General features: G+C 30.7%; 2 protein-coding genes across 2 annotated transcripts; one reads left to right on the top strand and one right to left on the bottom strand.

The window, feature by feature from the left end:
- On the top strand, positions 1-1955 carry LOC119604697. The gene is made up of 4 exons (XM_037957476.1): positions 1-332; positions 401-935; positions 993-1862; positions 1938-1955. Exons 1-4 carry the CDS (start codon positions 1-3, stop codon positions 1953-1955), a joined length of 1755 nt encoding a protein of 584 aa, XP_037813404.1.
- Positions 1956-3717: 1762 nt separating this feature from the next.
- LOC119604696 lies at positions 3718-9595 on the bottom strand. Its single transcript, XM_037957474.1, has 4 exons — positions 9167-9595; positions 8563-9106; positions 7573-8433; positions 3718-3789 (listed from the first exon to the last, which is right to left on the bottom strand). The coding sequence occupies exons 1-4, from the start codon at positions 9520-9522 to the stop codon at positions 3718-3720; spliced, it is 1833 nt and encodes a 610-aa protein (XP_037813402.1). The 5' UTR covers positions 9523-9595.
- Positions 9596-9656: the final 61 nt, after the last annotated feature.

Below are 9656 nucleotides of genomic sequence, written 5' to 3'. Positions count from 1 at the left end.
ATGTTATTTAAGAAAATTTTATTAATTAATTTATTAGTGATTTTAACACTATTAACAGCCATTCAAGCTGTAGAAAAAGAAGACAACCTGCTGAGTGCTACTTTAAGAGTAATATTTGCCAATATATTCAAACCGAAATCTATGAGTATCAGTGTTATAGTAAATATAAGTAATCATGAAGATTTTACCTTTAGTCAAGATATATTGGACGATTTAATGAGTATCAATAAAAATATTCAATTACCAGTGACAATAAATCAATATACAGCTTCAAAGTTATTGCATTTTATACAGGCAAAATTAATATTTACCAATTCAGCAGAAAATGTCAGGTAATTTCTATATCTATAGAAATTTAAAATATGTATTTAAATTTGCTTTGACATTCTAACTCTTATAGAAAACGCATGGAGTATCTTTTTCAAAATAATGAAATTCAAAGTTTATCTACAAAATATTTAATTATCTTAAATAATCAGGATTCTCTGCACAAAAAGCTTATAGAAATGCATAACATTTTCCAAGATTTCTTTAATTTATATATTGTTGATGTTGTCATATTACTACCGGAAGCTGATTCTTTGTGTATCTATACCTATAAACCATATGACCTTAAACATTGTGCTTTTACCGAGCCTATACTACTGCAATGTTATTTAAAAGTTCCTGATATACTTTCTTATAATGATTTGTTTCCCATAAAAACTAATAACTTCTATCAGTGTCCCTTAAAAGTAGTTCTCTGGCATACACCACCATTTGTAAATATAACATATCGAAAAGGAATTGCATACTATACTGGATTTGATGTGGAAATATTAAAAGATTTGTCAGATTTTCTAAACTTTTCCATAGAAGTTATACCCAATGAACCTCCAGAATTATTAAGTGGCGAAGTTTTTAGTAATTACACGGCTATAGGGGTTTTTAAATTGGTAAGTTTATAAACCTAAAATTGTTTATCATAAAACCTTATTCTATATTCCCATTAGCTATTGGAACGTAGAGCAAATCTAAGTATTGGTTTTATTGGATGTAAACCCAGACGTTCGCAATTAACTACAGGATCAATGCCATATTTTCTAACAGAAATTTTAATAATTTTTAAAAACTATCAAAAGTATACAGAATATTATCTACTATTTAGGCCCTTCACCAACTCAACTTGGGGTGTTTTTATAATCGTATTAATTTTAAAACCAATATTTAAACGTATACTCTGTAGAAATTTTAAATTACAATTAAGTTTTCGTAATCTTTTGAGACTGCAATGGGTATTTATGATTTTCTTACTACGCCTTGCCTACGAAGGATCTATATTTGAAACCATACGTAAATCACCCTATAAACCTTTACCACTCAATCTAAATGAATTGGTACAACAAAATTATTCCCTAATAACGGACTATGCCACAGCACGTATGTTAAAGGAAATTACTATTCTTGAGAACATCACAACAATTGTGCCGGGAAATCCTTCAAGTATTTTAGAGCTTATAGATGACTTACCCCCCAATACTGGCGTCTTAAGCTGGGATACTATTGTGGCTCAATTTATGAAAACAAGGTTGCGTAATTATAATGACTATGCCATCGTTCGCGATAAAGTTTCCAATGGTATGTGTTGTATATTCTTCCCGCGCTTATCATTTATGGCACCATCAGTAGATTTGCTACTTAACCAGTATAAAATGTTTGGCATATTTAATAAATATATGAAACAGCTCGGTTTTGAATATTTACCTACGACTACAGATCAATTAAGGACACGTTTCAGTTGGAATTCCAAAGCTCCTTTGGATTTGTCAATTCTAGTGGCAGTTTTTAGATGTTTTGCAGTAATGAATATCGCCGCCATGTTGGTATTTGTATTGGAAATTTTAAGTTCTCATTGTAAGGTTTTAAAGTATATTTTTACAAAAATATTTAAATTCTAGAATAATATAACTTCTTAATTGAATAAATCGTCGTATAAAAACTAATTAATATTTATATTGGAAATCTGAGCTAAAGTAAGTAAGTACGGATATCTACTTTACGTCGCCAACTTAGTATTTCAGAACAAAATAATATAATTACCAAAAATGTTCTAAAGAAGTGTTTTAATTTATAAATGTAAAGTTCAAAAAAAACTTAATAATGATCTGAAATAATCGATCATTCCATTTTACATTCAGATAATCATTTGGTCCCCAAAAAATAATTTCAAAAATTATAGTTTCACACTTGAGGTATCATAGACTCGTTTTAAGCCAGCACTGTTTACAGTTTATTTACAAGGGGAACACTAAAGTGACGATTATCTTTATCCTAGTTTACAAGGAGTACATCCTTGGCGAAAAACGAATTAGAGCCAACCAGGTGGTTAGACGTTAGTGGAAATCACTATCTTTTTCGGATGCATTGACTCTTTGTCGAACTGCTGGGTATTACCCATCCCAGCAGTTCCTTCGGACAGTCCCGAACTACCTATTTAACCTGCCACTTTGGGTTGCCCCTAGCCACCGACTGTCCATGTGACTAGCTATTTTAACATGTGCTTGTCCTATTAGGAAAGGATAACGAAGAGTCAGACGAAAATCTTAAGTTTGTTTTTTAAGTGTCCCTTCTCTCGCTTACAAAGGGGACAGACACTAAAGTGAAGATTATCTTCACCCTCGTTTACAAAGAGTACATCCGTGACAAAAGACGAATTAGAGCCAACCAGGTGGTTAGACGTAAGTGGAAATCACTGTCTTTTTCGGATGCATTGACTCTGTGTCGAACTGCTGGTATGGTATTGAAAGTGGACAATTTCGGTGCACTATCGCAAAATTGATTACAGTTATAAAGTTTTTGATTATCAACAATAGTAGATACAAATTAGTTTTGTAGACCTAGAATTTTGAGCCCTATATTTCCAAATAAACTACATAAAATCTTAGTTCCTAACTGTCTTAAGTTCCTAAGTGTAATAACTTTATTAACCCCAATTATCTTCCTATTTAATAAAGACATTTTTACTTACCTTTCTTCTCCACGTAAACGAAGCTTGTTGTTGTTTTTGTTTATGTTTACACTTTTATTGCAAAGCAAACAAGAAGGTGCCCAAGAAGTTTTAGTTTATTTTAAAAATTTGCACTACATTGTTAAATATTTTACAACTCTTTAAGTATATTACAATATCGTAACACTTTGATACACTATTTTTAACAAATATTTTTAATTAATTAATATATTTTTCAAAAATATGCAAGAAAAATTGACAAGAAATTTATTTTTTCAACGGCACATGTTTAAGAAAAGGAGGCAACTAAAAGAAGATACGTTTTGTTGTTGTTGCTTATGCTTATACTTTAATTGCAAGAAAAAAAACGAAAAGGTACCCCAGAACTTATACTTAGTTTATTTTAACAATTTGCAACCAAGTTTTGAAATATTTTTTAACTCTTTAACTTTATTATAATATCGTAACACTTTAAAACACATTTTTAACAAATATTTTCAACTAATTAAAGAATTTTCATAAAAATACAAGAAAAGTTGCCACGAAATTAATTTTTTCAACTGCACGTGTTTAAGAATAGAATATAACTAAAAGAAGAAGGAACAAACAAAACATAAACAATGCATTGATGAGCGAGAGAGAGTGACAGTGCAAATATGACGTCATGATATAAAGAGTAACAAAAAAGGTAAACAAAGAGTTTACAGTACAACAACAACAACGAAATAACATTAACTAGCAGCAGCATGTAAAATTTTTAAAAGCGAACCATTTTTATGTTTTCCAACCGATTTCATAGGTACCTATTTTTGGAATTTATGGGATTAATTTTCAAAAACTTATTGGCCACGTCCAAGACAAATTTTTACCCTTTCAGAACAGTCATATTATTTCTAAACAAATTTTGATTCTGCCCCAAAAGCTAGAAATTTAATTTTCACAAACAAAATTTTTATTTTATAAACAGTTTATAAATTAGATTTTGTATGGAAATTTTGTTTTATAAACCATTTATAAAATAAAAATGTTGTTTGTGAATAAGGGGGAAAATGTAGACACAAAATTTCAATAAATTTTATAAAAATTAATAATATTTAATTTCGACTATAGACTAGACTGGCGAAAGTAGTCCAGCCTATTGGATAGACCATATACTAGAGTATAAACCAGACTATAAACTAGAATATAGACTAGGCTATAGACTAGACTATAGACTAGACTATAGACTAGACTATAGACTATAGACTAGACTATAGACTAGACTATAGACTAGACTATAGACTAGACTATAGACTAGACTATAGACTAGACTATAGACTAGACTATAGACTAGACTATAGACTAAACTATAGACTAGACTATAGACTAGACTATAGACTAGACTATAGACTAGACTATAGACTAGACTATAGACTAGACTATAGACTAGACTATAGACTAGACTATAGACTAGACTATAGACTAGACTATAGACTAGACTATAGACTAGACTATAGACTAGACTATAGACTAGACTAGACTAGCTAGACTAGACTATAGACTAGACTATAGACTAGACTATAGACTAGACTATAGACTAGACTATAGACTAGACTATAGACTAGACTATAGACTAGACTATAGACTAGACTATAGACTAGACTATAGACTAGACTATAGACTAGACTATAGACTAGACTATAGACTAGACTATAGACTAGACTATAGACTAGACTATAGACTAGACTATAGACTAGACTATAGACTAGACTATAGACTAGACTATAGACTAGACTATAGACTAGACTATAGACTAGACTATAGACTAGACTATAGACTAGACTATAGACTAGACTATAGACTAGTCTATAGACTAGACTATAGACTAGACTATAGACTAGACTATAGACTAGACTAGAGACTAGACTATAGACTAGACTATAGACTAGACTATAGACTAGACTATAGACTAGACTATTTACTAGACTATAAACTAGACTATAGATTAGAATATAGACTATAATATTTACTAGACGATAAACAAGACTATGGACTAGACTATAGACTAGACTATAGACTAGACTATAGACTAGACTATAGACTAGACCTATAGACTAGACTATAGACTAGACTATAGATTAGACTAGACTAGAGACTAGACAAGACTATAGACGATATTACAGACTGGACTATAGACTTGACTATAGGCTAGACTAGACTAATAGACTTGAACTATAGAATAGACTATAGACTAGACTATAGACTAGACTATAGGCTAGACTATAGACTAGACTATAGGCTAGACTATAGACTAGACTATAGACTAGACTATAGACTAGACTATAGACTAGACTATAGACTAGACTAGACTAGACTATAGACTAGACTATAGACTAGACTGTAGACTAGACTAGAACTAGACTATAGACTAGACTATAGACTAGACTATAGACTAGACTATAGACTAGACTATAGACTAGACTATAGACTAGACTATAGACTAGACTATAGACTAGACTATAGACTAGACTAGTAGACTAGACTATATGACTAGACTATAGACTAGACTATAGACTAGACTATAGACTAGACTATAGACTAGACTATAGACTAGACTATAGACTAGACTATAGACTAGACTATAGACTAGACTATAGACTAGACTATAGACTAGACTATAGACTATACTATAGACTAGAATGTAGACTAGACTATAGACTAGACTATAGACTAGACTATAGATTAGAATATAGACTATAATATTTACTAGACGATAACAAGACTATGGACTAGACTATAGACTAGACTATGGACTAGACTATAGACTAGACTAGAGACTAGACCATAGACTAGACTATAGACTAGACTATAGACTAGACCATAGACGAGACTATATACTAGACTATAGACTAGACTATAGACTAGACTATAGATTAGACTAGACACTAGACTAGAGACTAGACAAGACTATAGACTAGACTATAGACTGGACTATAGACTAGACTATAGGCTAGACTATAGGCTAGACTAGACTATAGGCTTGACTATAGAATAAACTATAGGCTAGACTATAGAATAGACTATAGGCTAGACTATAGAATAGACCATAGACTAGGCTATAGGCAAGACTATAGACTAGGCTATATACAAGACTAGGCTATAGACTAGACTATAGAATAGACTATAGACTATGCTATATACTGAACTAAAGACTACAACATAGACTAGACCATATACTATAACATAGACTAGTCTATTGACTTGACCGTAGACCAGACTATAGACTAAACTACAGATTAACGCTTGTATTTATAAAAAAATCTTATTTTGCTTTTAATGCACTCAATAGTTAAAGCACACTTTAGCCTTAAAACCCATTAATAAAATTGTGATATTCATAAACAAATAATAAACGTATATTAACTATTGTGCTGATTTATGTTTAAGTTGGCAGCACTGTACAATATGGCTGTCATTTTATGTGTTAGTGTTGCGTACAATTAGGATAAAATATTCGTTGATTCGGTTTTCTTAATTTCATATTTTTGTTTATAATAGATTTTTGACAATAAAAACAAACTTTTAAGAAAAATAAATATATATATGGCTTTAATAAATGTCTATTTAGTTCAGATGTATAAATATAACATATAATTTCTAATTATTATTAAAAGTATCCGAATAACGGATATTTTGCGACAAAATATACATCACTATGACACATTTTCTTATTTTTACTTATTTTCCTTGTAATTTTTGATAAATTTTTGCAAATATAGATAAATTTCTTTGATATTTGACTAATTTTAATGCCGGCGAATATATTTTGCATTAGTATAACACTAATCAATATAATTTACATGGTTAATTACTTTATGGCATTATATTTAACCAACAAACTTTGAAAAAGCCAAATCAAATGATTTTGTCCATCATTTGGTTGACAGACGAGCATTTCCAAATTGCCTAAAAATAGTGCTGGACAATTGGAATATTGTCAAATATTCATGCATTAATCCAATAATGCCTAGATTTGAGTTTTTTCCTCAAAATATAATCGTTTAAAAATTTTTTGGGATTTTATTTACAAATTTGTAAACGTTAAAATTAGAATTTTTAGATTTTATTTTAAAAGAAACCATAATTAGTTTTCGCAATCAACCTAAAATTACCGGAAAAATCTTTATCTGAGAAAAAAAATTGTTAAAAATCAACTTATTGTTGGCTTAAAGAAGGGTCGAGCCTACAATAAAATTCCTCTAATTGTCAATGGTTTATTGAAGGTGTTTTAAGCTATTTCACGTTATAAATACGATTTTCCTGAATTTTGCCTAAAATTGTTTAATAAACCTAAAATAAGTTTTTATAAATACAGCCGTAAGAAAATAAAATATGTAACTTAAATTTTTATTTTAATTATTATATTTTTATTAAATTAAACTATTTTTACATTAAATATTTAAAAAATCTATAATAATTTTACACCAATCCGACTTTAAACTCAACAATTCCATTAGGAATATTCCAAATGAAAATAACAGTAATACACCATAAATACAAAATAAAGCAAATAATAATTGAAATGATAATTTAATAGGTTCCTTTACCTTGGGTTGCGGTTGTCGCGAATAAAATAAATAATAGGATTCAAAGCGACCCATTATACCAGCTGATAATATACGTAAAATTAATTCATCTGTGCGAAATCTTATATAGGTATGACGTGGCATATAAAAGACTATAGGTGTCGTTAGTACGGATTGTTCCAAAATTTCCACTCTTTCATTTGGATTCATTTGATTGTATGATCTGATCGAATAATCCAGTAAACATAAAGCTAACCTCTCACTACTCGAAGAGGAAATGCGTTTATACAATTTACTTGTAGGATTATTTGCATCAACTATAGCGGTATTTGCATCGGGTATAGACGCTCTCAGGACCTTTTCCACAGCTGGAAAGGCATATATGGTAAAATTATTGTCGACAATTTCATGAATGCTCTTAAATGTGTTTCGAGCTCGGCCATCTTGCAAAAGTATATATAATGCTCCCGAATAGGCTGATCTTAGTACAAATGTATACAATAAAAAGACCATTAGTATATAACGGGCAAAATTTTTATGCGGCAGAGCACCATGTATAGAAATTCCAAATAATACGGCGAGTAAATTTGTAAATGGTATACGATTTCCTTTGCCATATATGAAATCCATTAATTTCGATCGACCCAAATAACGTATGAAGTATATGAATAAAATACCAAACATTATACTAGAACTAAAACAAGACCAAATAATATAACGAAATGGTTTCATGAGGCGTTCGAAGGACGTCATTTTCCGGCCCTGGGGAATGGCCAAGACATAAGGTACAAATAAATAACTTTTGCTAGCTTGCATTGCATCGGAACGAATCTTGTTGTACATCAGAGATATTATTGTAATATTTGCTTGGGCCTCAATTATCTGAATTAAGAGAGAAAAGCTTAAAACAAGAATTGCTTTTTATTCCTAACATTAGTCATACATTAGAGCGGGAGAATTTTTAATTACTTTCTTTCAGCTTTTCCCATAGGCAAATTATTCAGTACTCACCATTTTCGTAGCACCCGTCGCAGTACCATTCGCATAAACATCACCTCTATCCGGTGGGTCTGGAACATTAAGATGTATTTTAAAATTCATCAATTCACCCAATAAGCTAAGTAGCGAACCCTCTATACCATGTAATCGTAAGAATTCACCACTTATTGGATCTCTATCCACATAAATATATGGCGGATATTGCCAGGTAGCCACCGATAATTCACAACCAAACATATTATCCACCTTGCTGGGGAAAATTGCCTTCTTAACCTCAAAACCAGAGAAATTCTTTTCTATATCACGAAATGATATATAAAATTCAGGCATTGATGAATGACATTTATTTTTTGCAAAAGGAAAATACGTATAAAGATAAGGATACTTTCCCACCACCATCAAAATATTCACATTGGTGCAATACAAGTTAAAAAGACGACGAAATATTTCCTTGACATGACTCAAACGTTCGTGTTCGGTACCGGTATAGATTAATAGGAAAAAGCCATTACGATGATATTGACCCATAGGATCCACTAGAACGCGTTCAAAGTTTCTGTTAAAAAATAAACTTTTTAGTAATGTACGAAAAACTTTTTTATTTTTAAAAATTTACATGTAAGAAGTGAAACTGTCCAAAAACCAAATACTTTTTTCACGATGTACATTGGCTTTCGGAAATGGTTTTTTGAAGACATGGTCATTTACATTGTCCTCCTTGGCCTTTTCCTGCAATTCTCCTTCCGTGTAAAGCTTAATACCTGGCGATACCATGGCTCGTTTTATTATGTCATTAATTAAATCATTGTGATATAATCTATTCCTTTGATTAATGGCATATTGTCCAATGGTCACTGCTGATATTGTGTATTTGGCAAAATCATTATTAATTATCCAGAGTGTGGCCAATATTAAAGATAAATTAGATGTAGGCTCCACGGAATCCAATACAATTTCCGTTAATTTCGTCATCACGGTAGGTTTTTTTAGTATTTTTTTTAACAAATATTTATCTTCTAGATTTGTATTTGCATTGAATTACCATCTGCCGCCTACATTTATGGTCGACCTTTTTTGTTTGGAATCTATTATTAAACTGTGTTGTT

Source organism: Lucilia sericata, unplaced genomic scaffold (genome assembly GCF_015586225.1).
Source record: "Lucilia sericata isolate MDLA Ls3-8-SP2 unplaced genomic scaffold, ASM1558622v1 Contig000418F_arrow, whole genome shotgun sequence".
NCBI lineage: Eukaryota > Metazoa > Arthropoda > Insecta > Diptera > Calliphoridae > Lucilia > Lucilia sericata.
Note: the sequence above shows the minus strand (reverse complement) of the source record. Positions and strands in the feature narration are given on the sequence as shown.

Bases quoted from the DNA above. Each gene is read 5' to 3' on its own strand.
- LOC119604697 (XM_037957476.1), top strand. From the start codon at position 1: ATGTTATTTAAGAAAATTTTATTAATTAATTTATTAGTGATTTTAACA. The intron at 333-400 runs GTAATTTCTATA...TAACTCTTATAG, and splicing joins AATTCAGCAGAAAATGTCAG to AAAACGCATGGAGTATCTTT. The intron at 936-992 runs GTAAGTTTATAA...TATTCCCATTAG, and splicing joins CTATAGGGGTTTTTAAATTG to CTATTGGAACGTAGAGCAAA.
- LOC119604696 (XM_037957474.1), bottom strand. From the start codon at position 9,522: ATGACGAAATTAACGGAAATTGTATTGGATTCCGTGGAGCCTACATCT. The intron at 9,107-9,166 runs GTAAATTTTTAA...ATTTTTTAACAG, and splicing joins GACAGTTTCACTTCTTACAT to AAACTTTGAACGCGTTCTAG. The intron at 8,434-8,562 runs GTGAGTACTGAA...CTCTTAATTCAG, and splicing joins CGACGGGTGCTACGAAAATG to ATAATTGAGGCCCAAGCAAA.